Source organism: Aedes albopictus, chromosome 3 (assembly GCF_035046485.1).
Source record: "Aedes albopictus strain Foshan chromosome 3, AalbF5, whole genome shotgun sequence".
Lineage (NCBI taxonomy): Eukaryota > Metazoa > Arthropoda > Insecta > Diptera > Culicidae > Aedes > Aedes albopictus.
Window position 1 is genome coordinate 149,339,782 of NC_085138.1, and position 14,611 is coordinate 149,354,392.

Genomic DNA, 14,611 nt, shown 5'->3' on the forward strand with positions numbered 1-14,611 from the left:
TATGGATTGGACGCCACCCAGGGTTCCTATATGAATTTCACTAAAGATTTCTACAGAAATTTCTTCATAGATTTATCCTGAAATTCTTTTAAGGGTTTCTTTTGACATTTTTTAATTTCCTTCGTGATTCATTTATTGATCATTGATTCCTCCCAGGATTCCTCCGGATAATTGTTCCGGGATTCCTTCATTGATATTTTCCAGCAATGAATCAAAGATTCCTCCCGGGATTTCTTCTTGGGGTTCCTCCCAGGATATCTTTAGGAATATCACCCAGGCTTCTTTTATGGATTCCTGCCGAAATACTTACAAGATTTTTTCTCAGGATTCCTTCATTGAAAAAAAAAAACAATAAATTGCAGAACAAACCAAATGTATAATTTATCAACTGAGTGACCACCCCAATTTTATAAATAGGTATTCATGATTCTGATTCATTTTTCTTTGTATTCGATAACAGCTTGCTTACTACAAGCAAAACAAGACAGATGACTTCATCAAGATCCTGGAAGCGTCCCGCATCGACGCAAACATCTCGTACCGGGACTTCGAGAAGGACCAGATGCGGGCGTACGACATGTTGGCCGCCTACTACGTCCAGGAAGCAAACCGGGAAAAGTCCAAGGATAAGAAAAGAGAGTTGTTCATGAAGGCAACCCATTTGTACACGACGGCCGATAAGATTATCATGTACGATCAGAACCATCTGCTGGGCCGCGCGTACTTTTGCCTCCTGGAAGGAGACAAGATGGAACAAGCTGATGCGCAGTTCAATTTCGTACTGAATCAATCGCCGTCGAACATTCCTTCGTTGTTGGGTAAGGCTTGCATTGCTTTTAACAAGAAAGATTACCGCGGAGCTTTAGCTTTCTACAAGAAGGCTCTCCGAACGAATCCAAACTGTCCGGCGGCGGTGCGTCTGGGAATGGGTCATTGCTTCCTGAAATTGAACAACCAAGAGAAGGCCAAGCTAGCCTTCCAACGCGCTCTAGATTTGGACCCGCTGTGCGTAGGGGCCCTCGTTGGATTGGCCATTCTCAAGCTGAATCTGCACGAACCGGAATCGAACCGGCTCGGCGTACAAATGCTTTCCAAGGCGTACACAATCGATTCCACCAATCCGATGGTCCTGAACCATCTGGCCAATCATTTCTTCTTCAAGAAGGACTACCAAAAAGTACAGCATCTGGCCCTGCATGCGTTCCACAACACGGAAAACGAAGCGATGCGAGCGGAAAGTTGCTACCAGCTGGCACGTGCCTTCCACGTGCAGCGGGATTACGACCAGGCGTTCCAGTACTACTACCAATCGACGCAGTTTGCGCCGGCCAACTTTGTGCTTCCGCATTTCGGACTCGGACAGATGTACATCTACAGAGGGGACTCGGAAAATGTAAGTTACAGTTGTCTGGTGGAACAAACATACGTTCAAATTGAAAGTGTCTACACAATGTATATTCAATAAGCTTCTTTATCTACTTTCAGGCTGCCCAATGTTTCGAAAAAGTGTTGAAAGCCCAACCCGGCAACTACGAAACGATGAAGATTCTCGGCTCTTTGTATGCCAGTTCATCGTCCCAATCGAAGCGTGACATTGCCAAGAATCACTTGAAGAAGGTCACCGAGCAGTTCCCGGACGATGTCGAAGCGTGGATCGAGTTGGCACAGATCTTGGAACAGAACGACCTGCAAGGTTCCCTTCAAGCTTACGCAACAGCTACGAACATTCTGACGGACAAAGTCAAGGCCGATATTCCGCCGGAGATCCTGAACAACGTAGCCGCGCTCCATTACCGACTGGGTAATTTGAACGAAGCTATGACCAAGCTGGAGATGGCAATCGAGCGTGCGAAAATCGAAGCCCAGCATGACTCGCAGTACTACGATTCGATTTCCGTCACGATGACCTACAATCTGGCCCGCTTGAATGAGGCCATGGCTTCGTTCGACAAGGCGGACAAGCTCTACAAGGACATCCTGAAGGAGCATCCGAATTACATCGATTGCTATCTGCGTCTGGGCTGCATGGCCCGTGACAAGGGTTTGATCTTCGTGGCTTCCGATTTCTTCAAGGATGCGCTGAAAATCAACATGGAGAACCCGGACACACGTTCGCTGCTGGGTAATTTGCATTTAGCCAAGATGCAGTGGACCCTTGGTCAGAAGAACTTTGAGACGATTCTGAAGAACCCGGCCACTTCTAGTGATGCGTACTCGCTGATTGCCCTGGGTAACTTTTGGCTGCAGAGCTTGCATCAGCCCAGTAAGGACAAGGAAAAGGAGAAGAAGCACCAGGAAAAGGCACTGGCTATCTACAAGCAGGTGCTGAGGAACGATCCGAAGAATATCTGGGCAGCTAACGGGATCGGAGCGGTGCTGGCGCATAAGGGTTGCATCATCGAGGCGCGGGACATTTTCGCTCAGGTGAGTGTCTCTGTCTTCTTAATTTCTGTGATAACTTTATTTAGTTCTCTGATTTTGTTGATGCCCAAACCTTTTAATCATACACATAATACTGGTCGGACTTGAATATCCGGCGAAACATGGTCGATTTTCGGGTATAGTTTATTGAAACTGTTTTGTACACAAGAGTTGTCACGGATTTTTTTTTTCCAAGAGCTTCCTTCGGGGTTCCTCCTGAAGATTTTCCGAGATTTCTTCTGGTGTTCCTCTTGGGATTTTCACTGGTGACCGCCGACAACGACACCAGCAGAGAAATTCAGAGGCGCATTGTGGCAGGAAATCGTTCTTACTTTGGACTCCGCAGAACTCTACGATCGAATAAAGTTCGCCGTAACACGAAGTTAACCATCTACAAAACGCTGATTAGACCGGTCGTCCTCTATGGGCACGAAACATGGACCCTACGTGCAGAGGACCAACGCGCCCTTGGAGTTTTCGAACGGAAGGTGTTGCGTACCATCTACGGCGGAGTGCAGATGGAAGACGGGACTTGGAGAAGGCGAATGAACCACGAGCTGCATCAGCTGCTGAGAGAACCTACCATCGTCCATACCGCGAAAATCGGGAGGCTACGGTGGGCGGGTCACGTCATCAGGATGTCGGATAGCAACCCGACTAAAATGGTTCTCGAGAGTCATCCGACCGGTACAAGAAGACGTGGAGCGCAGCGAGCTAGGTGGATCGACCAAGTGGAGGACGATCTGCGGACCCTACGCAGAGTGCGGAACTGGAGACAAGCAACCATGGACCGAGTGGAATGGAGGCGGCTACTATGTACAGCAGAGGCCACCCCGGCCTTAGCCTGACCGGTAAGGTAAGTCCTCTTGGGATTTCCCCTGAGATTTCTCTCGGAGTACCTCCCGGGCCTTCTCTCAGAAGTTCCTTCCATTAAGGGGCTGTTCATAAACTTTGTAGACCATATTTTGGACATCTCAGACCCTCCCTTCCCCTCTCGTAGACTTTCGTCCATACAAAAACTTTTAAATTTGTATGGAGCATAGACTTTGGCGACTCACGTTGTTGTCAGCCGTCAGTAAGGATCCGAGGTAGACGAACTCCTCCACCACCTCGAAAGTATCCCCGTCTATAGTAACATTACTACCCAGACGGATCCGGTCGTATTTGGTTCTGCCTATCAGCATGTACTTTGTTTTTGAGCCATTCATCACCAGTCCGATCTTTGCTGCTTCGCGTTTCAGGCGGGTGTACAGCTCTGTCAACGTTCCAAATGTTCTGGTGATAATGCCCATGTCGTCCGCAAAGCACACAAATTGACCGGATTTTGTGAAAATCGTTTCCCGGCTGTTGAGCCCGGCTCGTCGCATCACACTTTCCAGAGCAATGTTGAAGAGTAGGCAGGAAAGTCCGTCACCTTGTCGCAGTCTCCGGCGAGATTCGAATAAACTGGATAGTTCACCCGAAACTCTTACGCAGTTTTGCACATCGTCTATCGTTGCTTTAATCAGTCTAGTCAGCTTCCCAGGAAAGCCGTTTCGTCTATGATTCTCCATAGCTCTGCGCGGTCGATACTGTCGTATGCCGCTTTGAAGTCGATGAACAAGTGATGCGTTGGGACCTGGTATTTACGATAATTCTGGAGGATTTACCGTACGGTGAAGACTTGGTTCGTTGTCGACCGGCCGTCGATGAAGCCGGCTTGATAACTTCCCACGAACTCATTTTAGGTGACAGACGACGGAAGATGATCTGGGATAGCACTTCGTAGGCAGCATTCAAAATAGTGATCGCCCTGAAGTTCTCACATGCCAAAGAATCGTCTTTCTTGTGAATGAGGCAGATTACCCCTTCCTTCCACTCCTTTGGTAGCTGTTCGGTTTCCCAGATCCTGACCATCAGCCGATGCAGACAGGTGGTCAACTTTTCTAGGCCCATCTTGATGAGTTCAGCTGCGATACCATCCTTATTAGCTGCTTTGTTGGTTTTGAGCTGGTGAATGGCATCCTTAACTTCCGTCAGCGTGGGAGTTGGTTCATTTTCGTCCTCCACTGCATTGGCGTCGTCGTTTGCTCCGTTGCCGTGGTCTCCTGTGCCTACGTTCTCCACGCCATTCAGGTACTGATCGAAATGCTGCTTCCACCTTTCGACCTCACGTCCGTCCGTCAAAAGCGCTCCGTCCTTATCCCTGCATATTTCGGCTCGCGGCACGAATCCGTTGCGGGATGCGTTGAGCTTCTGATAGAACTTCCGTGTTTCTTGGGAACGACACAGCAGATCCATTTCTTTGCACTTCGCTTCTTCCAGGCGGCGCTTTTTCTCCCGAAAGAGGCGGGTCTGTTGTTTCCGCTTCTGTTTGTAACGTTCCACGTTCTGTCGAGTCCCTTGCTGCAGCATCACCGCTCTCGCTGCATTGTTCTCCTCCTAAACCGTTCTGCGCTCTTCGTCGAACCATTCGTTCCGTCAATTCCGTTCCACATACCCGATGGTACTCTCGGCTGCGTCGTTGATGGCTGCTTTCACTATACTCCTGCAGTCTTGTAGAGGAGCCTCATCGAGCTCGTCCTCATCTGGCAACGCGGCCTCGAGATTCTGCGCGTATGCTGAGATGACATTGGATTGTTTTAGTCGCTCAAAGTTATACCGTAGCGGTCGCCGGTACCGTACATTGTTAATGACGGAGAGTTTTGGGCGCAGTTTGACCATCACCAGATAGTGGTCGGAGTCGATGTTGGCGCCACGATAGGTCCTGACGTCGATAATGACAGAGAAGTGCCGTTCGTCAATCAAAACGTAGTCGATTTGAGATTCCGTCTGCTGTGGTGATCTCCAGGTGTAACGATAAGGAGCTGTGTTGGAAAAAGGTGCTACGTATGGCCTTTTTTCTGGAGGCGCCGAAATCAATGAGTCATAGGACGTTCTCATTCGTCTGCTGGTGGGCGCTGAACCTACCATTCCTCCTCCTGGCCTACCTGAGCGTTTAAATCTCCTATGATGCACGGTGTGTTGAAACAGGATTATTATCGCACTTTCATGAACCTAAAATATTTTTTCGTTATAAGTTAGCCTTAGCTGTATATATTAAAATTCTGGAGGTTAAAAAATCTTTCATCGGGGAAAATTAAAATAAATTCGATTTTAGTAGTTTACCACTTTTTCCCATATGATATGGTATTACGCAAATCTGTTGAACCTAAACTCCGCTAAACAAAGTGCCCTTTCTATTAATAAATTTGAAACCATTTAGAGAGAAACGAATGTAAAAGTCTTGACGACGAGTTTAAATTTGTTTGGCGTTCGTTTCATGTGTCCAGCCCACTACAGTCTGCCGAAAGTCATAAATCATAAAAGTCTACATTTCTTCCATTTAATCTTTCAGGACGCGCGCCATTAAGCAGCTGAAACTGCACCGCGCCCGTGCTGTATACGACGAGCGAGGTTTTTTGATAGTGTTGTACTTGTTACAACGGCGCGCGCGCTGGAGGGTTCATGGAGGTAAACTAATATTTCCCATTAGTGCGACTCATACATTTGAGGAAGCGCTATACACCTGTGGTTCATACCATTTGCAGCACATACCCTTCATGCGCTACTTTGCCTGAAATGGCGGGTATTTGTTGCACATACTTTGCATGTCAAACCACATCCACATGGATATTTGCCAAAAAGTATTAGTCGACTATACTGAGCGTGCATGACTTAATTGTAAAAGTTCTGCCTCTGATCGGTTGAGGACTTTTGTCCATACAAAATCTTAAAATTTGCAAAGACCGTTTTTCCTTGTTACTTCTAAAATGATACCTCTGGGTTAAGTAGGCTGTTGAGTCTCAAGTAACAAAAACTGCCTTTGATCGCATATCTGTCCCATATGAATAGGAAACCCAGCAAATATGGGACTGATATGCGATCATAGACAGAAAAGTTGACGCAAAATACATAAGTTTGGCGTTGTCATATTATGTTAATGCATTCAAAAATGATTATTCAACATTTGGTTTAAAATAAGGCACACTGGCCATGTTAAAACGGGTGGGGTAAGAAGAAACACCGGGTTAACGTGAAATTATCTAGTCATGATAAGCAATTCGAATGTCATAACAGTTTTTTTTAATCAAACAATCATTTGGTCAAGTGTAATTATACAAATTGTATTGAAATCTCAAGTTTTTATTAAGAATTTACCGAATGCAACGCATGCTTAATATATGTCAATGTGAATGACATCTTATAGTATAAGCCTAAAATATATTGGAAACATATCAATTTGCAAGTAATCTGATGAATTTCAATAATGGTAGTCTCGTGCAGTGATTTTTTTTTCTATGTTTGTCTGGGTTATCTGTAGTTTTATTTTATAAGACACTTTGGTCTTGATAAAAACTTCATGCATTTTAATGGTTTCAATGTTATGACTGCATAAAATGAAATTTCTTTTTCCCAAGTAAAATCTCCTCATTTTTGCAAAGTGAGTTTGACAACAGATTCAGTATGGGGATAAATGTCACTTGTCCTTGCAGAGCGTGATACAAACGAATTAAAAAGTCACCCGTACACTCGATTCCTTCCAACCATATTCTATGTGTTATAACTATTTAGCAATCTAAATCTACCCAATGATTCCAAAATGAAGCATAAAATTACTAATAAAAGTTCTTAAAAACTTGTATTGAAACTTCAAATTGCGTCAATCTTTCCTCACTTTACACATCACTGTTGTTGTTTTTTTTTAATATATTTTATGACATTCCTAGAACATTGCTGTCTTCTTATTATTGTTCTACATTTTCAATTTTCATTTTATCTGTAGATTTAGTTAAATTTGTTCTCAGCATAAACAACAATGGACATATCTAAAACTATAGAGTTAAGGACTGTTCCTTTTAATTGCACTACGATTTTGCATTCTTTGATAGATACATATTTCAACCTCAGTTGACAGCTCGCTGTCGAGACGAACAGACGGCTCTGTTGCACGTGGATTTGTTTACATCCGAAAAACGATATCTTTCCAACTTTTCGCGTTCTATTTTTCCGTCGTCGCGATCCGTATCCTGAGGACCAATCTGCACCACCGTCCGGGTGTCAAGGTCTAAAGCGCATTCCGGTGCCGTGGACCGTTTTTCCGACGCGTTGTGGCTGGTTTGCTCCCGATATTAATCACTACCATACACCTGACAGACAGTTTTTCGTAGTGTGTGGGACATACCGTATAGTGAAGTTACATTGCACCGTCGCGCGTTTTATTGACAAATAATTGTGCTGAGGTCGCTTAACCGATAAATATTCACCGGGTGGCCAACGATGGCGTTGGCCCCGGATGAATTTCCCTCCATCGGTGATCCGGGAGGGGGATCATCAAACCTATTCGATGGAGATTTTGCTGGAGCACGACTACCGAGTTACATGGACCCGAATGGCACTTACGGAGCAGTCCAAGTCCTCCGTATGGAAGCCACCAGCGGAAGATTGCCAAATGACCCTTTTCTTCTACGTTCATCGGTTGAGAAGTGTGTGGGTGCAAAAATCGACGGTGCCTTTCCGGAAGGTAAAGATGGCATAACCTACGCTCTGAAAATCCGCAGTAGCAATCAGATCGCTAAGCTGATGAAAATGACCTCGTTAGCTGACGGAACCGGAATCAAAATCATCGAGCATCCAACCCTCAACGTCTGTCGCTGCGTTGTGAATTGTCAGTCGGTCGCCGGTCTTGATGACAGGACAATAGAAAATGGTCTCGCTGACCAGGGAGTGCGCAGCATCCACCGCATCACAAGACGAAATGGGGACAAAGTTGAATACACGTCAACGATTATTCTCACTGTCAGCGGAACAGTCATCCCTCCGCACGTGGATTTTGGCTGGACACGCTGTAAAACTCGGCCGTATTATCCAGCACCCATGCTGTGTTATAATTGCTGGAATTTCGGCCACACCAGTAAACGCTGCCAACAATCTCATTCAACTTGTGGAACATGCTCTAAGGACCATGCAGTTAGTAGGGAGATTCGATGCACCGCAGAGGAATTCTGTAAGAGATGTGACAGGCACAATCACTCCTTATCGAGTCGCAAATGCCCAGTTTACATCAAGGAAAATGAAATCCAAAGACTTCGTGTCGACCTTGGCATATCCTACCCGCAGGCAAGGAGACGTTATGAGCAAGGGCGTGGACAAAACAGCTTCTCAAACGTAACTACAGCAGGTAAAGATCAGCAAATCACAGAACTATCCTCGAAGGTGGACCAGCTCCAGCAGGAGATGGAGAGGAAGGACAGACGAATCGAGACACTTGAATCCAGTCTAAGTCCCGGTAATAATAATATGATTGCCGATCTACTGCAGAAGGTTGAATTGTTAACCAGTGAGATGAGGAAGAAAGATGAACGCATCCAGGCTCTTGAAAGCGCTCTGCAGAACAACAGTCGTATGGGACTGGTTCGCAAACACGGTACCATAGAGGAGCTTGTTGCTAAGGTCACCAATCTAGAAGAGCAGCTCAATCACAAAGAGCGGGAGGTTCACGTCCTACGAACCATCGTCCAACGAAAAAATCAGCCAATCGATCAATCACCACCACATGACGCCCAAACAGTTATCGCAACAGCACTATCCCAGGACCAAAACCTGGCTATAGAAGCCTCATCAAAACCATTTCCTCCTAAGAAGAATAAGAAGCAGCAGAAAGAATGGCAACCGACCCCTATGTATTTGAGCGACACCAGTCCAGTACCACTTCGCCAACTCTCCTCAGAGAGGACGCCTAAAAGAGATCGTTCTCTAACCGACTCCGATGACTCTATTGAGCGACCGAAAACCAAAGTATCCACTCCGGATAGCGATTTCGCCAACGTCTCCTCCTTGGGCGGCGACGATGGCATGTCAGAATGAACCAAACATGTTCGACACACCCAGTACTCCTCTAACATCAAACAGCCTGATTCGGTGCACCACAGCTGGAAGCCCAATAATCGATCCTAATTCTCTCAATGAAAGACACCTAATCACAGTAGAGGAGTCTACTGGCACCACAAACCCTGACGAAAGCTCTACGACCTCCAACAAAAAATCAGCCGATCAAAACCACGACATCTCGTATTTCCCGGAAGTCTCTCAGGACAGTCGAGGCCCCGTCGGTGCGGAAGCTACACCACCACCGGAACTGGCGGACAACCCTCGTCATCCTGAGAGCCCCGGAAGAGGGACGCACAAGGGCAGAAATGCCTATCCCCCTAAGGACAGCGTGGGAATCAAGACATCTTTAACTATGCAACCTGTCGTCAACGGGACGCACATGGGCACTCGTTCCCATCCCCTGTCAAAGGACTTCGAGGGAGACAAGTTTTTTCAACCAAGGCGATCGGTCAGGTTAGCAGCACTGAATTCAAATAGAAGCACATCATCTACCCAAGTCTCTACGGCAGCAACGGACCATCAAAGCCAACCATCATCCTCATCAAATATCCTTTCGGCGACGACATCTACAGGAATGACTGGAGTCCCCTGCTCGCCGAATGCTTCCGTCTCAACAAATGGTAGAACAACAGCCACTACAAGCGCCGGTCTTCCCAATAACGCAAATCGCACTGGCTTCGCTAGGCAAACTTGTTTCGCGGTCCAATGGAATATGAATGGTTTCCATAATAACCTCAGCGACCTGGAATGCCTCGTACATAACCTCTCACCAGTCATCTTGGCTATCCAAGAGGTCCATCGAACTACAGAAGACAAAATGAACCGAACACTAGGAGGACGATACCGCTGGATATACAAAAGTAACCCAAATATATATCACTCGGTGGCTATTGGAGTATTAGAATCCGTTAAGTTTTCCACGATCCAATTGAATACAGATCTCCCCATAGTCTCCGTCAAAATCGATTATCCGTTTCCCGTATCGATCATCAGTATCTATCTTCCATGCGGCGATATTCCAAACCTGGAGAATCGACTGTCACAAGTTCTGGAATCCATACAAGGACCAAAGCTAATCCTCGGAGATATCAACGGACACCACATCGCATGGGGAAGCCCTAAAATAAACAATCGAGGAGCAGCTCTGTTAAACATCGTAGAAGCAATCGACCTGGTAATCCTGAACGACGGGTCCATTACGTATACTAAAGGTCAACATGAGTCGACCGTTGATGTTTCTTTGGCCAGCCCTAGTATCACCAATCGGCTGCTCTGGAGTGTTAGCGATGACCCACTGGGGAGCGATCATCATCCCATCACCATTTCCTTTTGCGAACACCCACCGGAAACATCCCGCCGTCCTCGCTGGATGTACGAGCAAGCTGACTGGAATTCATTCCAAACAGCCATTGACGAACGTCTCGACATTTCCGAACAAATCAATTTTGGCGACTTTCTAAGTGCTATCCAGCACGCAGCTGCAGCATCTATCCCGAAATCCAGCCCATACCCTGGCCGTAAAGCTTTACCTTGGTGGTCTTCCGAGACAAAAAAGGCTACCAAAGATAGGAGAAAGGCCTTACGGGCTATGAAGCGCCTTCCCGCTGACCACCCTGACAAAGAGGCAGCGATCTCTCTATATAGAACCAAGCGGAACTTATGCCGACAAACTATTCGAAATGCCAAAGATCGAAGTTGGGAAAGTTTTTTAGACGGAATAAACTCCAATCAAACTTCTGCTGAGATATGGGGAAGAGTAAATGCTCTTAATGGAAAGCGTAAAGCTCGAGGAATAGCCATCCGATATGGGAGGGTTATCACTAGAGACCCTGGCATCATCGCCGACGAACTAGGTTCATACTTTGCATCTCTATCGGCCTTCGACAAATACGATGACAGCTTCATTCGCAGAAATCAGGCCAGTATGGATGACCTTGACCAGCTACAGATACCAGAAGATGCTGAAGGCCTAAGCATCAACGAACCATTCCGCCTCATCGAACTAGAAATAGCTTTAGCCAAGTGTAGTGGAAAATCCGCAGGGTCCGACGAAATAGGGTATCCAATGCTCAAGAATCTCACACCTACCGGGAAAGTCATCCTCCTACGGCTATTGAATAAGGAGTGGTCGGGAAATACACTACCACAAGAATGGAACAGCAGTTTGGTGATTCCAATCCCAAAACCAGGACCTTCTACTACTACACCGAAAGATTTTCGACCGATTTCCTTAACATGCTGCATCAGCAAAGTAATGGAGCGAATGGTAAATCGGCGTCTGATTCGCTTCTTGGAAGATAACGAACTCCTGGATCATAGGCAACACGCCTTCCGTCCTGGTCATGGTACGGGAACATACTTTGCCACACTTGGGCAAGTACTCAACGAAGCTAAAGACGACGACCAACACATCGAAATTGCCGCTTTGGACTTGGCGAAAGCTTACAACCGAGCCTGGACACCAGGTGTTATCCAGCAGCTCGGAAAATGGGGGCTATCAGGACACATCCTGCACTTCTTGCGAAACTTTCTCCGTAAGAGGTCCTTTCAAGTTTGTATTGGAAACCATCGTTCCAAAAACTTCCCGGAACAAACCGGTATACCGCAAGGATCAGTTATTGCTGTTACGATCTTCTTAGTGGCAATGAATGGAGTATTTGCAAACCTACCCAAAGAGATTTTTATATTCGTGTACGCAGACGACATTATGCTTGTTGCTGTTGGGCGGACAGTGAAGGCTCTACGTCGTAAACTTCAAGCATCCGTAAATGCGGTTGCCAAATGGGCCAAATATGCAGGTTTTGACATATCGGCTGAGAAAAGTGCCATTATGCACCTTTGTGCTACTTCTCACCGCCCAATACGCTCAACTGTGTTTGCAAATGGCCTACCAATCCCTCTTAAGAAATCAGTGCGAGTGCTTGGAATTCTAATAGACCGTCATCTGACTTTCCTTGATCACTTCAAACTTGTAAAACACAACTGTAAAACTCGTTTAAACCTCCTACGAACCTTATCGAAGCGACATAAAACGAGTAATCGTGATGTTCGTCTCCGAGTTGCCAGTGCAATAATAGACAGCAGACTTCTATACGGAATCGAATTGACCTGCACAGCTACAGATGCACTAACGACCACCTTAGCCCCTGTCTACAACCAATCAATTCGAATTACTTCCGGCCTACTTCCATCTACACCTGCTGATACCGCGTGCATAGAGAGCGATAGGTTGCCTTTTGAACGTTTGGTTACGGAGACTGTATGTAAGAGAACAGTTGGCTTCCTAGAAAAAACGACTCCATGTAGTGGCGGAGTTCTTCTCCTTGATGAGGCGAACCGACTCCTCCAGAAACACGCCAACGAAGTACTCCCCCCAGTGGAGGAGATCCATTGGAATGGAGCCAGGAGTTGGAATTCGCCACGTTTGAAGTTGGAAATGTCGATAAAAAACCGCATCAGGGCAGGAGAAAACTCGCAAAAGGTTACGAGATGCGTAGCTGAGCTTCTTAATACTAAATACCATGGCTATACACTCCGTTACACGGATGGCTCCAAGGCTCTCGATAAAGTGGGCATAGGAGTGACCGATCATGAAATCAGCCACTTCTATCGCCTGCCAGATCCGTGCTCAATCTTCTCAGCAGAGGCTGCTGCTGTTCTTATCGCGTCTACTACTCCATCTGTAAATCCAATTGCCGTATTATCCGATTCAGCAAGCGTCATCACAGCTCTATCATCCGAAGCCGCACGCCACCCATGGATTCAGGCAATACAACTCCGTGCTAATCCTGACACGGTTTTCATATGGATTCCTGGTCACTGTGGAGTACGCGGAAACGAGGAAGCAGATCATCTAGCAGCGTCTGGCAGACGCGCAACGTTTTTCACCAGAAAAGTCCCTGCTCAGGACATAAAACGATGGATTACTACTTCCATCAGAAACCATTGGGCAGCGTGCTGGTTTAATATGCGAACGCCGTTCCTGCGAAAAAATTAAAATCGATACATCACGCTGGGACGACCCAAAAAATCATCGCGACCAGAAGGTTCTCTCCAGGTTAAGAACAGGGCACACAAAAGCTTCGCATAATATGGGATCCAATGGACCGTTCAAGAAAATCTGTGCCGCATGTAACGTTCCGCATTCGGTAGAACATTTTCTTATAAATTGTCCGCAATATGAGGCAGCACGGTTACAACACGGAATACCTGGAAGTGCCCGCACAGTACTCAACAACGATCCTGACAATACAGCTCGACTGTTGAACTTTCTGAAGGACATCGATTTATACGATAAAATCTGATCATTAACTATATCTAATAACGTGGACCACGCATCGACACTTGAAAACGAGAAAGGATCACTGAAATTCAACCACGCACTAGGAATACTCAACCATATTAACTTTAAATTGAACTCAAAACAATCATAAATGTAATTAACGTAACAGCCCAGGTGAGCCTCTCACTGTGACGCTCTCTTCTTACAGAGATGAACCAGCCACGGGCTGAAAGTATCTTTAATAAAGATAATAAAAAAATAAAAAAATAATAATATTTCAACCTCAACTGTTAGGTCATCTTCAGTATCTCGTACTGAATCCGATATTCTGTTTACGTACATGTATTCCGCTAACATGCCCAGGTTCATCATCATCAGATCTAAAACTGTTTCAATCAAACATATGCTTAACTCAAAGTACGTGTATCAAAGGCGTGTGCCGGAAGAGTAATCAAAAGCTATTCTCTAAGGGCTGATTTCTTCACCTCGGATTAACCGGTAAACCAAGCTCACCCATATAGTTAAACCTGGTTTAACTATTTAAGCCAGGGTGAAGAAATCGGCCCAATGTGTCCAACATGCAAATAAAAGTATTCATCATAGGATGAATTTTCACTTGTTAGTAACACATCGAGCCCTGCAAAATCAGAGCACAATATAAATGAAAGTTCTTATTATATTCGAAGAGTTATAAGTATTTCTGCTAAACTAGCTCAAAACAAGTTAATTTACAGTTAACAAGAATGTTAAAAAATACGCGTGATTAAGTCACCATAGGGTAATGGTTCCCTTATTAAGCATGTGGCTCCCATTTTCATCCTACGAAAAACAAAAGAATGAAGCACTGTTTGTTTTGTTTCTTATTTTTGTATTTTTTGTTAGAAGTGAGCACGCATGAAAACAAAAAGAACGGAATCAATCGGTGCCGTAATCGCTTGTTTTCGAATAGGATGAAATTGGGAGCGTGAGATTACTGATGGAACACAAACCCTATTTGTT

At 45.7% G+C, this 14,611-nt stretch overlaps 1 protein-coding gene across 1 annotated transcript in view; it reads left to right on the forward strand.

Annotated features, from left to right (window-relative positions):
* LOC115266038 (RNA polymerase-associated protein CTR9 homolog) overlaps positions 1–14,611 on the forward strand; it is a 47,781-nt gene that overhangs the window by 28,061 nt on the left and 5,109 nt on the right. The window contains exons 3-4 of the mRNA XM_029871847.2: positions 461–1,393; positions 1,486–2,424. Coding sequence (XP_029727707.2) covers positions 461–1,393; positions 1,486–2,424 — 1,872 coding nt within the window. The remainder of the gene's footprint in view (positions 1–460; positions 1,394–1,485; positions 2,425–14,611) is intronic.